General features: G+C 36.6%; 1 protein-coding gene across 8 annotated transcripts in view; it reads left to right on the top strand.

The window, feature by feature from the left end:
- Window positions 1-15,423, top strand: part of LOC137278424 (rho guanine nucleotide exchange factor 28-like) — a 252,564-nt gene that overhangs the window by 216,088 nt on the left and 21,053 nt on the right. For 5 of the 8 annotated variants that reach the window (XM_067810747.1, XM_067810742.1, XM_067810745.1 and 2 more), the window contains 8 exons: window positions 875-926; window positions 8,338-8,402; window positions 8,585-8,643; window positions 12,063-12,140; window positions 12,736-12,798; window positions 12,919-12,968; window positions 13,532-13,623; window positions 14,297-14,348. In XM_067810747.1, coding sequence (XP_067666848.1) covers window positions 875-926; window positions 8,338-8,402; window positions 8,585-8,643; window positions 12,063-12,140; window positions 12,736-12,798; window positions 12,919-12,968; window positions 13,532-13,623; window positions 14,297-14,348 — 511 coding nt within the window. The remainder of the gene's footprint in view (window positions 1-874; window positions 927-8,337; window positions 8,403-8,584; window positions 8,644-12,062; window positions 12,141-12,735; window positions 12,799-12,918; window positions 12,969-13,531; window positions 13,624-14,296; window positions 14,349-15,423) is intronic. The other 3 variants (XM_067810746.1, XM_067810744.1, XM_067810743.1) reach the window with 1 other exon arrangement.

Below are 15,423 nucleotides of genomic sequence, written 5' to 3'. Positions count from 1 at the left end.
CTAGTCACATGGCAAGAGGTTTAAGCACCCAGCTGGGTAGGACAGTGTAAGATCTGCAGTTGTATGCCTCTAGGAAGGAGGTAGAAAACAAAATATAACTGACTTTCTCTGGACAGAGAACAGCAAGGCTGTTGTCATGAGACTGCTTGAGAGTAACTGGCTGTCAAAATATAATCCTCCTGGGTCAACCTTAGCAGAAGCAAACCTAGTCTGAGAGTCAGTTGGAGGGAGTTAGCTGTGAAAACACAGGCTATAGTACTACATGTGAGAAACAACATTGAGTGGCAGACGTATGGGACTCATCCATCACACAACATTTGGGATGGTTACGTGGGAACAAAGATGGATGTCTTGTGAATGACTTGTGGATTTCAATTTGATGACAGACACACTAGAATTGACTGGACTCTATCTCCGATCTGGCAATTGTTCCTTATTCTTCTGCATGTGGTAGGAGTATCACCTGAGTACTGTACTGGTGGAAGTGATGTGGATTGTCTGGTGTAGAGAACAGGAGCTGCCTGGGAACCAAGCTCACAGCAATCTGTGAAATAGCCCCTTATGCATTGTGGGCACAGACTGTGACAAATGAACTATTTGCAGTGTACAAGGAGGGTTTATGTCACAATCTAAGTGGTGGAGAGGCTGCACCTCTAACAGGACTCTAAAAACTGAGAGCTTTGAATTCCTTGGAAACTTGAAAATCTTGTGCATAACTTACCCTTTGTGCTTGGATTCTTACATAACTATAGACGCACTTACTGGATAATACAATTTGGTGTGGAATGACTTTGTGAGAAAGTTGTTATTATGTCGTAGAGCTATATGGAATATGAGTACTGCGATAATGATGGCTTTTTCTGATGTATCCAAGGTTCTCCACCGAGAGGCAGCACCCCAGGAACGCCAAGTGGCGCCATCTTCAGGTAAGTTACCATTATAGTCTAACCTATGTGTACTGGTACCCAAGTGCTCTAAACTCCACCAAAATGGAACTAACACAAATAACCTAATCCCCAAATCCAGCTTTGACCTTGAGTTTGTTCCAACAAAGCATCAGCATTATCAGTCAGTATACTGATAGTCAAAAGCAACATTAGAATTGAACTTTCCAAGCAGTGCTAGGTAGATCGAAATAGTATTAGTAAGAGTATTAATGTAGAAATATGTTAATAGACAAGAAATGTTGAGTTGACCATTAATCTCTTATTATATATGTTTTGGCAGCATTTTGGTGCATTAGTTCTGATGCCATTTCACTTTAGACTCAAATAACATGTTCACACAGAACAAGGACAAGTTGTTGTTGTTGTTGTTGAATATGATATATAAATATTCCAGGTAGTCCTCTACAGAGCTAGAATATGTATGTAGGCAATGAATCCTGTATAGGCTTTTAGTGTTTAGTATATTTCAAATGTTGTTCATGTCAGCTGTTTTTTCAGACACAGGTGCTCTTTGTGATGTGTGTAATTCATAATGCACAACTCACAGCATTGGAAAGGTTATCAATAGAAGACTATTTATTTGTAAAAGGGAGTTTCTAAACCATGAAAGAGAATGCCATCACCTACATAGCTAGTAAAACTGTTATTGCCTGTTTTCTTTTGACCATGTGTTTCACAACACAATAGAGATAATGCATGATATATGAGCTTAAAATACAGTTAGGTCCTAAAAATACTTAAAGGCATCTGAAGGGTGAAAATTTCATTGTCTGTGATACAGATACATAACAAACATGTTTGAAAGTATACAGTACTGATGGTCTGTAAGTATTCAAATTATCTTGGTGTCTTTATTAAAAGTCATTGCAATTTCAAAATAGGTAAATTCCATGTTCTTGGATTAAGCAAGTAAGTAATTAAGGATTGGATTGGATTAAGTAATTCCTGATCTGACTTTATGTGTTTTGTCCACTCCTTAAATAGGCCGTGGAAAACCCCAGTATAAAACTGAATCTGACATAACTGTCACAGATAGGAGCAAGCTGATTGGCTGAAGAGGTGATAAGATAGGCCATTGTGCATGCCGTGGGGTATTCAAATGATAGTAAGAACCATATTCACCAGCAAGCAGGGTTGATATGGGAGGAACGGGGTTCTTTGTTTGCAGGGTCCCTTTTTCTGCACTCTACCTTGCCCTCTGCTTTTTTTTAATCAAAGTAAACCAAGTGAAATATTTTTGTTAACTATTAGGCCAGTTTTTTTTTTTCTATTTAAGTTTTTTTATAACAATATTTCATAGAAGGCGTAGAAAGTCAACTTATAATATTATTTGGCTGTCAAGTTATTCATAAAGTAATGATATGTTAATGCTGGAATCAATGTACATAATGCTAAAATCTTTAGTAGGGACATATACTCTAGAGATTGAAACCTGAACTGCTAGCTCTTGCAGGTGTAAATGCATATGAATATTCACTTCAGGTGTATGGCTTATTGACATCAGTGAAGGATGATTAGATGTAAAGATGTTTTGGTAGAGTTAAATGTTACATAGATCATCAGAAATGAAAATATATTTTACACTTGAGAGTTAAAATTTCTTTGGACATAAAAGTGGATATACATAATATTCAAAATATATATATGCATAATATGAGTTTCAGAATCGTCTATATAGTACTGAGAAATCTGTCATGTAAACTGAAGTTGTATATTTCTGACTGCCTGTGTCACAGGCAGGTGCTCAGGAATCACTAACATAGAGTAATGACACCAGGTGTTTAAGCATATAATGGACACCATAGAATATCATCAACTGTTATTGACTCAATAGGTAGAGACTTTAATAAGTATTGTAGATTTGCATGGAACTTTTGTGACAACATGTGTTTTTAATACTTTTTGTAAAATCTTCCGAAATAGATGAGTTTACAGGACATCATGTCATTTTTACAGCTTGAAATTTCATCAATTTCAAAATATTGGTTTCTAATGCAAGCCATTTGTTAATGCTTAATATTTGTCATGACAAAACATCGCATACTATTCATCCTTGATCTGTCTGTCCTTGTTGATGTACAAAATAATTAATTTAGGGATTTTCATTTTTCATACCTGTAGTTTACTATTTTTATGAGTTTACTTATATCTTTGATTGTCAGTTGCACTATTGCTATGGCAACACATTTGTTAATGCATCTGCCCATCTAAACAGTGCTTTAGGTAGTTGTTATGGCCGTTGATGATAGCATGTTTCTAAGTTTATTGATATTGTGCAAATTTTGTTTATTTTTACCTGTAAAATGGTATTTTGGATGATGATTAGAGGACCAAATTAATAGGCCTAGTTGGGAAAAACAGTTATGTAAATATCTGTTAAAAGTACCTATTTTGGTGAAGTGACAACAAATATACGTCAAAAACCGTTTTTTTTCTATTTCCGTGAGTACTTTACCAGTTTTATCAGAATCAGTTGTAATTACTGTTACTGCATACGGAATCAAACTGTTGATAAATGATGTCAATAAGTTACACAGGCAGATCCAGATGGAAATGGTGAATTGATGATTTTCCCCCTGTTTGTCCTGAAAGTTTCTTAAATGACAATTGAAACTTGTGAAAATGGTTGAAAATAAACTGTATACCCCACCCAAAATATCTCAAAAAGCTGCATCTCCCCCTGATGTTAAGGCAGGAGCGTTTTTGTTAGGAGATATATATTTTACAAAAACAAATGTATATTTACTCTACTTCCTCCTGACTGAGAAACAAATTCGGTTTTGAGATTACAAGAAGCAAAAAAAGGAAATAAATGAGTGTAATTGAGTAAAATCAGTTACTTTCTGAATTCCTATTTTTAATGATAGAAAGTGTCACTAGTATGAATCGGTTAAGGGGGTGGTGTGGTAGCCGAGTGGTTAAAGTGTTCACTCGTCACACCGTAGACCAGGGTTCGATTCCCAATACAATTCCCGGTACAATGTGTCAAGCCCATTTCTGCTTTCCCTGTCATGATATTGCTTGAATATTGCCAGAAGAAGCATAAAACCCAACTCACTCACTCATTAACGGGTCCAGTAATAACCTATCTGATGTTTAATCTTACACGAATGATTCACAGTCTAACATGTAGATATATGCTGACAGATGGATTATTTTAAAACTTGGTCATGTGAAAATTAGATGTACATGATACCAAAGATACCATATTCATCTGGTATGAGTTACCTGTAATACTTACTTGGCCAGATGAGATCAGCAGGTGGTTGTTACCTGTATGTGAGCAACCTGCCCAGGTGAGTCACCTTCCAGGTATCTCATCTAGCTTGTTTGAATGCCAATTGTTTGATGCTGTTGAACCAGGCTGTGCAACATTGTTCTGTATCAGTCATATGGAGGATGTATGTGTCCAGTATTCACATTTTTGGTTGATATGATGATTCTGTATAGCTGAGTTAATGTTGATAGCATTACAGAATCTGATAATGCATTACTATTCAAGAACAGTATTGAATGAATATATACTGAACAGCAATAGAAGCACAAGTTTTGAAAAAATGAAATCTTATGAAAATTAGCGTTCATGTTTATGTCTTCTATTTATAAACTTGACAAAAACTCAAAACTGTTCAGTATATAGAAATAGGTAGGCATGTGAAATTTTATTAAATATGTGGAACAAAAGTTGAGGCTTATGACTATATTGCTTGAGTTCAGTTTGTACTTACATCTCATTACGCTTGAGTTAAACTGAAAGCATTCTGAACATGTATAATATATATTGCTCATTATTTGGTGAGAGTAGGATTAAGGTTGTGATGAATGATAAGCTTTTGCATTTTTATCACATGGTCTTTTTTTTTTTTTTTGAAAGTGTAATTGAGAAGTAAGAGTGAGTTAAGTTATATGCTACGTTTTATGATATACCGGCATTAACACAATGGAAACACTCACTATACCCATTTGGGAATCAAACTTTATTGTTAATTGTGATAAGCAAACATTTCACCACCCCTTTCAGTGTATGAAAGTGATATTGTAATGATTTATGAAATACCCCATAAAGCTTATGCTTCATTACAGTGTAAACCTACCCAAACAAATCAGCTCTATAGACACCAAGATTTTAGTACCAGTTGTGTTTTTAAAATCAGTGTATGTATATATGGGGAATGGTCTGTAGTCTGTCAGACCTGAAACAAATATACTTACTGCAGCTCCTGGAAGTCTAAATATGTGTAGATTACCACGGTTTCAAAATGAAGAAAGTCTCTGGGCGCCTTTTACTGTATATTATTATCATACCATATTCTTTTCAGTAAATATGTTCTTTTCAGTGACTAGACATTAATCAAATCTATTGGAGCAAAGTACTAAGTCCATCTGTCCCATATTTTGAGATATGTGGAGTCTGATCAGCTGTTTGATCCCATAGTTCATTTGCATAAGTACCTCTAGCAATGTAGTATTATAAGGAGGGAGGAAAGTAGACAGTTGTTATAATGAGGTAGGGTATGCCTTGCAGGGATTGTCTGGACCTAGTGAATGCAATCAATACACAACAGGATGTAGGGCCACCAGTGGACCCTGCCACCTGATACACCAGACACATATTAGGGTTGGGACGAGTCCAAATTTTCTACCCGTGTATCCCACCCCATACCAGGATATCTGTTATGTTAATCCCTGACATCAAATTTGTAAGGAATGGCAATACATGTATATTCTTCAGGTTGGATGCTAAAATTTTGAGTTTTTCAATATCTTAACCATGTATCATAATTCAGAAAGAAGTGACTGTGATTATATCTAAATACTTAAAGACAATACTGCCAGTTAATCATGAAAGAATAAAATATTGCATTGTTTAATTATTAGTCACGTGATCATGATGGGTCTGGGTATGGAGACAGGTACCCGGGTCAACAGGTTGCTTTAAAAAAGTAAATCATGTTAGGGTGTAAATTACATTTGTTAGTTATATTAAGTTGTGAATGAATTGTTAGACTAGAGGTTGTTTTACATTTGTTAGTTATATTAAGTTGTGAATGAATTGTTAGGCTAGAGGTTGTTTTACATTTGTTAGTTATATTAAGTTGTGAATGAATTGTTAGGCTAGAGGTTGTTTTACATTTGTTAGTTATATTAAGTTGTGAATGAATTGTTAGGCAAGAGGCTGTTTTACATTTGTTAGTTATATTAAGTTGTGAATGAATTGTTAGGCAAGAGGCTGTTTTACATTTGTTTGTTATATTAAGTGGTGAATGAATTGTTAGGCAAGAGGCTGTTTTACATTTGTTTGTTATATTAAGTGGTGAATGAATTGTTAGGCAAGAGGTTGTTTTACATTTGTTAGTTATATTAAGTTGTGAATGAATTGTTAGGCAAGAGGCTGTTTTACATTTGTTAGTTATATTAAGTTGTGAATGAATTGTTAGGTTAGAGGTTGTTTAGAAAAAAAAAATGTTAGGTTGTGAATTATTTGGTAGACAGGCTAGAGGTTGTTTTACATTTTTAAGTATGTTAACTTGTGAATGAAATGTTAGACGAGACAGAGGTTGCCTTGAAAAATAAAATATGTTAGGTTGTAAATTTAATGTTTAGACAAGCTAGAGTTTGCTTTAAAATGTTAGATTTTGTTAAACAGAAATAAATAAGTCAAATGAGGTTTAGGTTTAATTGTGAATCAATTGCTGGACAGGTTAGAGGTTCTGTAATGTTTACAAGTATACTGAATAGATTTTGCAATGAGTAAACTAATGGAATTTCATGACACAAGTAGTGAATGGAAGTGAATATATTTAACAAGCTTACAGAGGCTACTTAAATGTTTAAAGATATCTTGAATTGATTTTTGAATGGATAAATATATAACTTAGAGGCACACATAATTACAAACACTTTAACAAAGGATTTATTTCTTCTGAAAGATTTTGTACTTACGTTAGTTTCAAGGAAAATTGAAAACACAAAAGTTTCAGTATTGTCCAAGTGTATTTTATTTCTGCAACTTTAATCTTGTAAAAATCAAATTCTTAATCTTTTTTAGAACCTTTTTAGAATTTAGCACAAGGGGTGAGAACAAAGGGTGAGAACAATATCACTACAAAGTCATGTTTGGACATGTTTAGAAAGTGCACTTGTTCCCATTGTAGTCGTCAACAATCCTATTAGTGGTAAATGTGATAAACAGTGTTTTTATCGTTGTTTGAGTTGTGACAAAGTATATAGATTTGCTGTGAGAAAAGGGTAGCAAAGGTCATTGGCAGCCAATGTTACCCTGTTGGTCATGTGATACCTCAAAAAGAGGCATTAAAATGAACTACAATAGGAGTGAACTAGGTGCTAATAGACCCTCTCTTTTTACCTTTGTTCTCTGCGCAGAGGCTCTAAAGGGGCTTTGTGTTTTAGCGCTCTGTGAAATACAGTGAAAAGGTCACAACATACATTAATTTATTTATCAAACATAGGCTTAGTATCTTGATGAAATTGTTATGAGCATTTGAATCTCTTGTCTCTGGGGTTCTTTTTCAGTTAAAATGGGTTTGGTTGTTACTGTCAGAATTATATATTTTCAGAGAATAAGCATCAGCCTATCATTCACTGTTCACTGTCAGATCTATAAATAGTTGTTGTGCAGGGAAACAGAGCTAAAATTGCTCTTCTGAGCCAAAACAGGAAATGAAATTGCTACTTTGTTTCCTTATTACATATCATACAAAAAAAAAACAGTTATTAAAAAAAAATATTTTCTGTGGTTGTGGGTTTGGATCAGAATTAGTAATTAAATGTTTGGTAATACTTTGCAACTGTCTAACTCAGTCTCTGTCTTTCACAGATTGTTGTATGAACTGGATTGAACTTATGATCCAAACCTTCGGGCTTTGATATAAGAAATTTCTGTGTAACTCAGACTGCTGGCTAATTTGGACTTCTTAGTTTGTCCCAAGTCAGTCCAGATTTGACAGTGTGTGCTGTACAAGTTTAAAAAGATTGCTATTTTTGTCTGAATATTTGAAGGTTTTACATAATTACAGTCCAGATAATTATAAGTCAAGATTTTTAATGTTTATCATTCTCACATTTCACACTCTGAATGGAGCTTTCCTTGTCTTAAGATAATTATCCTCTCTTGTCTAATCACATTGTGACGTCACATCAGTGTATAAGAAGAAGTGGAATAGTTTGAAGGAATAGTCCCTTCTTGCCGTTGTCAATGTTGGATGGTGATTGCATTGGTTGTTTTCTATCAGGCTAACTGCCCCAAGGCTATCTATGTGCTATCTGTCTCTCTCAGTCTGTCTGCCTGTCTGCTTTCCTTCCTTCCTCCCTCTCTCTCTCTCATTTCATTTACATCTCAATGTTTTATATCTTACCATATTTATTACAGGGTCAAGTCTGCGGCCATCGCACTCTTTCAAAGTGAGGTCTTCGTCTGCGCCGGTCAAGACACAGGTACTGTCAAATACAGTATTAGTTTCTTGAAAACGTACATAAATGTTCACGCAATTTAACTTTCTTTTTCTGTTTCATACAAACGTTAGGTAACCTACCTTCAGTATGAATTGTGTTTAGTAGCATACATATGATCCTTCTTGTCATAAACATTTTGTTAATTTCGATTGTTTTTCCTGCAGCAAACCTTGCTGCCATCAACCCATTTTGTCCAGCACCGCAACAGTCTGCCTTCTCCCAGGTAAGCAGTTGACACTATTGTCCATACTACTACCTATAGTAACTACACTACTTTCCTAGCTACATATTTCTGAAAGCAAGTGTAATGTAGCCAAATGGATAACACGTCTTGGTTAGATATTGTTTTCTGTTTAATATTAAATCAGATGCTTGTCTCTCTAGCACTCAAGATACTTCTCAGATTTACTTTGCATTTGACTTTCCTGTTTCACAAGATTAATATCCCAATTAAATGCCCTGTTTGTTACCTGCATGACCTAATCTTGATCTCTCACAACAGTGTAGAGACCTGCATCTTATTTCTCTGCTTGCCTCAAGGAAAATCTCTGTTTGATTTATAGTGTGTGATTTCTGTGTGGTATTGTCATTTCTGTGGGAAGTTGTCATTTTGTGTGATATTTGACATTTCTGTGTGATGTCATTTCTGAGTGATGTCATTTCTGTTTGATACTGTCATTTTTGTGTGATGTCATTTCTGAGTAGTGTCATATGTGTGTAATGTCATATCTGTGTGCCGTTATTCATGTGTGATATGGTCATTTCTCTGTGTGTGACTGTATAATTCACCTTATTTTGTGTATGCAGTCAAATGAGGTGTAGAGGTATTGAGGTAATGAAATGCTTTTATTTATGCCAAATGAGGTTAAGAGATATGTCAATGTTTTTTCAAAATGTCAAATGAGGTTTAGAGATATTTCAATGCTTCTTTTATGTCAAATGAGGTATGGTGATATTTCAATAATTTTTCTGTCAAATGAGGTTTAGATCTGTTGAAATACATTCTTATGTCAAGTGAGATTTAGAAGATTTGAACTTTGAGCAGTAAGAATCTTTCCTTCAAACAGGGTGGTGTTTTGCCAAATTACATCGGACCGAAAACCAAGAGTAAAATTGTCAAAAAAATGAAATAATGTGGTATGTGAATACAAGAATACCAAGAAGTATAATCAGGGAGACATATATGTCTTGGTGTTTGTCCATCAACATACAGTGCCTCTAGTACCTGGTATGGTGATAGTATGTGGACATTGGACACTCTCAAAACAACACAGGTAACTGAAGCTGCACTTATTACCAAGGGTCAAGCATGATGTCCCAGGGGATTGTGGGAAGGGGACAGAGGAACACACTGGTATGGGGCCAGGGGGTATTCTGGTTACAGTGTGTCTTGTTACAGGCAGTGTTATCTTGTAATCAAGTTTGGTTGCTTTGTGATGTTGTGGTGTAAGTATGTTGGGAACGAAATGTTGGGGTGAAGAAACTTTGGGGAATGATCTGGCTTAGAAGTCACAAGCTGTCATCCGAGGAAGGCTGTTGCCTTTTTGTTACCTTCCACCCCTACTGCTGTAGCAGAATCACCATGTGCATTATTTATGAGTACTAAGCAGTCTATAAGGTGACAGAATATTATTTTCTCATTTCTAAGTAATTTTTGTCTAGAGGCAACATGCAACTTACACTATTATACTATTGTTATCCCCTGCAACACGTTTTGCTGGGGGTTACAGTAAAATGCTCTTCATCTGCGTGTTTGTGTCCATGCACATTTGTCTTGTCTGAGCAGAACTTCACTAACTGTTCACTATTTTGTCACCAAACTAAGCACATCAATAGATCTGCTGGTGTACTGGTGCTGTTTGATAGTTTGGGATATCTGAATGAAATATTTTTTGTGTTTCCATGGCAACAATTTGGACTTAAAATGAATTTGGTGGTAGAACTTAAAAACTTTTAAATACTCTTCTTCCACTGTGCTACATACACATACAAACGTTTAACATAAACATAAACATAAACAAATATTTTACCTTTGTGGGAGATATTGATGGCTTTGTGTTTTCATTTTTCCCAAAGCCTTTTTCAGTTGTTTGTTGAAACACCAGACTGTATTTGCCAAGATATTTTCAATTAAATAGCACCAAAATTTTCATTTAGAGGAAGAAAGTGAACTTTAGAATGAAACCTCAATTGAGAGGAAAAAACTCTTGATAGTTACTGGTGTTCCCTGCCATGATGTTGGAACATTACTAAAAGTGGCATAAAACCAAAACTCGGTCATTCAGTACTTGGCATTAGAAGAAGTCTGTATACATGACTACATGGCCGCTGTGTCATCCCCAGTCAAGTCTCTTCTTCTGCACTTTTGTGCATTGCTGAAAATGGAACCTTGTCAAGGTCGGGTTGTGTAATTATTGTTGTTGCTGTTCCTAGGAAGGTTTTGCCCAATGTCAACAAAGTGCTTTCCCATCATGGTCATGAAGTAGAACAGCTGCCTAGTTAAGGAAAGCAGCTGAAATGGAGCTAACCGATTGGGGTGTTTAGTTGTCAGGAACGTCATTAGTCCCTGACATTTCTGATTTTAGACTTCATGATTATGACATGATTCTGTTTCATACACGCGATTTATATCAATATTGTGTTCTGCATGCATACCGTAGTATGTGATACAGTGTATTATTTCTGTTGTAACATTAAAACAAACATTCAGGTGTGTAGTATTTTTAAAGGGTCAGAGTTATCTCAATACAGAGGTTTTCCCTGTATGTTGTGCGTACAGAATTGCTGGAATTGAGGTACCTGTTGGAAAATAGGCTCATAGTTCCTTTGTGGAGTTGTTTTTCTCCTCTCTTTTTCAAACTCAGTGCAAGAGATATCGTTTTTGGAAGCCACAGGTTGCCGTTACGCTTTAGAGAAACAGAAGTTGTTGTTCAGCCTTATTGCAATGATCTTAGTTTACGAATTGCTGTTGATAGAGGGGTTGATTGTACCTATACCTGTGGATTAAACCAGGTAAGATAGTCTACACTTGTCTCTCAAAGATCTGAATTCTAGTATGTTTTTGTTGTTTCCACTACATCAGGATAGTGTCTGTGATACAGACCCAAGAATGCAAGACTAGAAAATATGGCAAGTCTAGCTTTCCATGAAAGTTTCAGGGTTCCTTTTAGACATTTTATTTGTTTCAATGTTAACTTTTTTCTCTATAAAATATGGTCATTTCTGAGACTAACTGATAGTCTGAATATTGCTAGATAGATGTTTTCTGATCACTCATTCATTCATACTTTAACATATGTTAGTTTTGCTGTGTTAGTGGAATATATGTCGTTCTGCATGTAAGTAGTGTGTTGTATGATCTGTGTGTCCGTTAATGTGTGTTGTGTGATGTGTGTGGTGTGTCGTCTGTGTTGTGTCCGTTGTGTGATTTGTGTGCCTATTAATGTTTTTGTTGTGTTGTCTGTTCTTTGATCTGTGTGTCTATTAATGTGTGTGGTGTGTCATCTGTTTTGCCTGTTGGGTGATCTGTCAATTAATGTGTGTGGTGTGTCATCTGTGATGTGTGATTCAATTATTGTTGCGTGCTGTGTGTCTATGTGTGTGCCCCTGCACGTTCTCACTGCATGTGATGTTTGCCCACAGCCTCTTTGGTTCGTCTCCTACCTCCAGCAACGCCTCGTCCCCTGGCACTCTTCAGTGGGCGTTTAAGTCAGTACAGGAGTAAGTCACATTATACTCACGCTAGCTATGTGAACAGTGTGTAAAGAACGTCAGCACCAGTGCTTTCATTGTTGCACATTCAGCAATTCTCTGGATGTTTAGTTCCCGTGCTGTTTTTTCATCAAAATGAGGATTTGGTGGTCACAATGACAGCTGACTACTATTATGAGTAACACCCATGCATGCAGAACCATGCAGTAGCATGTCACTTGAAGGAGCTCCTTGGGGAGGCCAAGTGGTCATAGTGTTCCCTTGTCACATAGAAGATCCATGTTCAATTCCCCATATGGGTACAATGCATGGAGCCCTTTCCATTGCTGTAAGTGGCATAAACTACACTCACTCTCTCACTCTACTTGAACAGTCTGCAAGAATGCCCACACATTAACTCAGAGGAGTTTGCAGTATTTAATGTGATGTTACAAAAGGTAAATAAGGAGCTTTATCGTGATGCATGATGCATTTCTGGTTTGGTCAACTGAATTGCAAGACGTCTGTAGTGATGTTACATACATGTAATTGTACTTTGGCTAGGATGGAAAATGAAGATGACTGGCTGGTAAATTTGTTAATATGATTCTTTCTGACATTGTAGGGCTATCAATGAAGGAGATGAGATTGATTCTGTCGGGTCAGGTCCTGATGTTGGACACTCAAAGTAAGTCATGTCTCACTCATCTCACATTCTAAAACGAAATTCGATTTCGCCTGATTTCTATAGAGTATGGATGGTTTATCATGATGTGTGTGGTCCTGACTTCTTATGTGTTGTTTCTAGCATACAAGACACAATATCGGAATCTATGGAGTCACTTGAAGCTTCAACTGGTGAGTTTTCATTGAAAAGAATTTTCAAATTTGATCTTTACTGAAGTCACTTACAGCTGCTGTCAGAGTCAAAGGGAGATAACTCTCATTAGGGATCCTGTTTGGTGATTTCCTACTATGGTTCTATTTGAAATCATGGTCTGCTGACTTAAACAGAGAGAAGACACACAGATACTTTTGTTTCATAATGATGGTATTCTTGTAGTCAAAGTAACCAAAACAGACAGTGTTAGATTTTATTTACCTTTGGGTCATTTTGTAAGAACTATGTATACCTAATAATCACTTAAAATAAAATGTGTATGTTTTTTCTCCTGTTTTTTTCTTCAAAACTTCAAAGTTGCAAGTGATCTGCAGATTAAATAAGATAAAACCTTTAACAGGGATGCATATTTCTGCCAAAGTGAGAACTCATCTGAATCTATTTCCAAATTTCTTTTCCCCTCTCCCCCATCTGAACCCCACATTCGATGGCACAATCTCAATTTTTCCACTGAAAATAGATTTTCCTAGTGCCATCCGTGCATTAAACACTGATGTTTTGTCATGTCATTCTCTTACAGTAAGGACAGAGGTTTCCATATTTGATGACTACCCAGAGTTGATGTTGGACATTGATGAACCTGAGGCATGGAGTCTCACTGTGGACAGAAAGGTAGGCTGACATTGCGAGTAGACTCACAGTAAGCCTCGCCAGGCCTCAGATCAATATCATCTCCCCCATCGTTCTAGGGAGGTAGGGTAGCCTAGTGGTTAAAGCATTTGCTTGTCATGTCAATATCCCATATGGGTATGATGTGTGAAGGTGTCTTCCAGTGTCATGTGGATGGAATATTGTGTAAACAAGACTCACTCTTCCATTGTTCCATTGTTACTAAGGAGTGGGTGAGTGAGTTTAGTTTTATGCCGCACTCAGCAATATTCCAGCTATATGGCGGCGGTCTGTAAATATTTGAGTCTGGACCAGACAATACAGTGATCAACAACATGAGCATCATTCTGCGCAATTGGGAACCGATGACATGTGTCAACCAAGTCAGCGAGCCTGACCACCCGATCCCGTTAGTCGCCTCTTACGACAAGCTGAGTCGCCTTTTATGGCAAGCATGGGTTACTGAAGGCCTATTCTACCCCGGGACCTTCACGGGTCTTGTTACTAAGGAGATTTCAAAGCAAATGCGTATGTTTCATCACGTATTGAATCGTGTCTCACAACATAGACTGTTCCACTACAGAGTCAATGAATGAAGTGCTCATTTATTCCAAAGGTTTTCCAACAGATCAGAACTTATACCTTCAGCTTTACGATGGTTGGTGTTTTGTTTCAGACGCTGAAAAAGATGAATACAAAGGATATAAAACGCCAGGACACGATCTGGGGTGAGTCTATGAAGCCTTGAGAAGGGATTCAAGGAGTCAATTTTATGCAGAGTTATGTCTCTTAGATGTGTTAGGATACTTTGGTCATGGTCTGACAGGTTCAGACTGATTATGCTTCATTCATATTGATGGAACATGCAGCTTGAGGGTTTCACTAGTGTTGTAGAAGACTGTGACCTGTGTCACATTATGCTTCATTCATATTGATGGGACATGCAGCTTGAGGGTTTCACTGTAGAAGACTGTGACTGATGGGACATGATGGGGGTAGAGCTGCAACAAGTACACCATGTGGCAAATATCATATATATCATGAATGTTGGGTAATGAATATGAATAATTATTCACAAATGCAACATTGTAGTTAAATGATTTACACACAGTTTTGAATGCCCATGTTAACAGTGTCAATTTGTCACAGCAATAACCAGTGATCTCATGACACTCAAATATTGTTATGTAATGGTTATAGTTGACAGTACTATGTCCGATCTTGGCATTAACATGATGTGCACAACTACAAGGCTAGTACATATTCCATCCTTGCATATCTCACTTTAAAAATATGACATAATAGTTCAAATAAAACACTTTCCCTTAACAAAATCACTAATATTCGTTAATATTCAATTTTGGTGACCACGAACAAGGAATTGAATTTATGAAGGTCCACGGTTCGATTCACATTCACATGTAACCGCCTCAGGTTGGAAGGAGTACTAAAACAGTGTAATCCCAAATGTGACATGCTGCCTGAGGGTGTCACTTGCGCTGATGAAGACCATGACCTGCATATTGCTGGAATATTGCTGTGAGCAACATAAAACTAAACAGTGATGATGACAACCCACTGCCGTCCATGTCATGGACGTAGATATACGACTCACTGTTCAGTGTTGCATTAAGTATCAGACTAGTCGCCATTCAGGTAGTCTGTCATACCGGCCATGAAGCAAATATATCCAAGAAAGACCATGCAAGTGTAGAAAATGTGGCCAGATTAGATTTCCAAAAAATGAAGAAAGTCTCAGGGCTCCGTTCATTACCTTATGATATTTTGCCATGGACCTTTTTT

This window comes from Haliotis asinina, chromosome 3, assembly GCF_037392515.1.
Source record: "Haliotis asinina isolate JCU_RB_2024 chromosome 3, JCU_Hal_asi_v2, whole genome shotgun sequence".
Lineage (NCBI taxonomy): Eukaryota > Metazoa > Mollusca > Gastropoda > Lepetellida > Haliotidae > Haliotis > Haliotis asinina.
The sequence above is the reverse complement of the archived record's forward strand: the minus strand, read 5'-3'. Positions and strand labels throughout refer to the sequence as shown.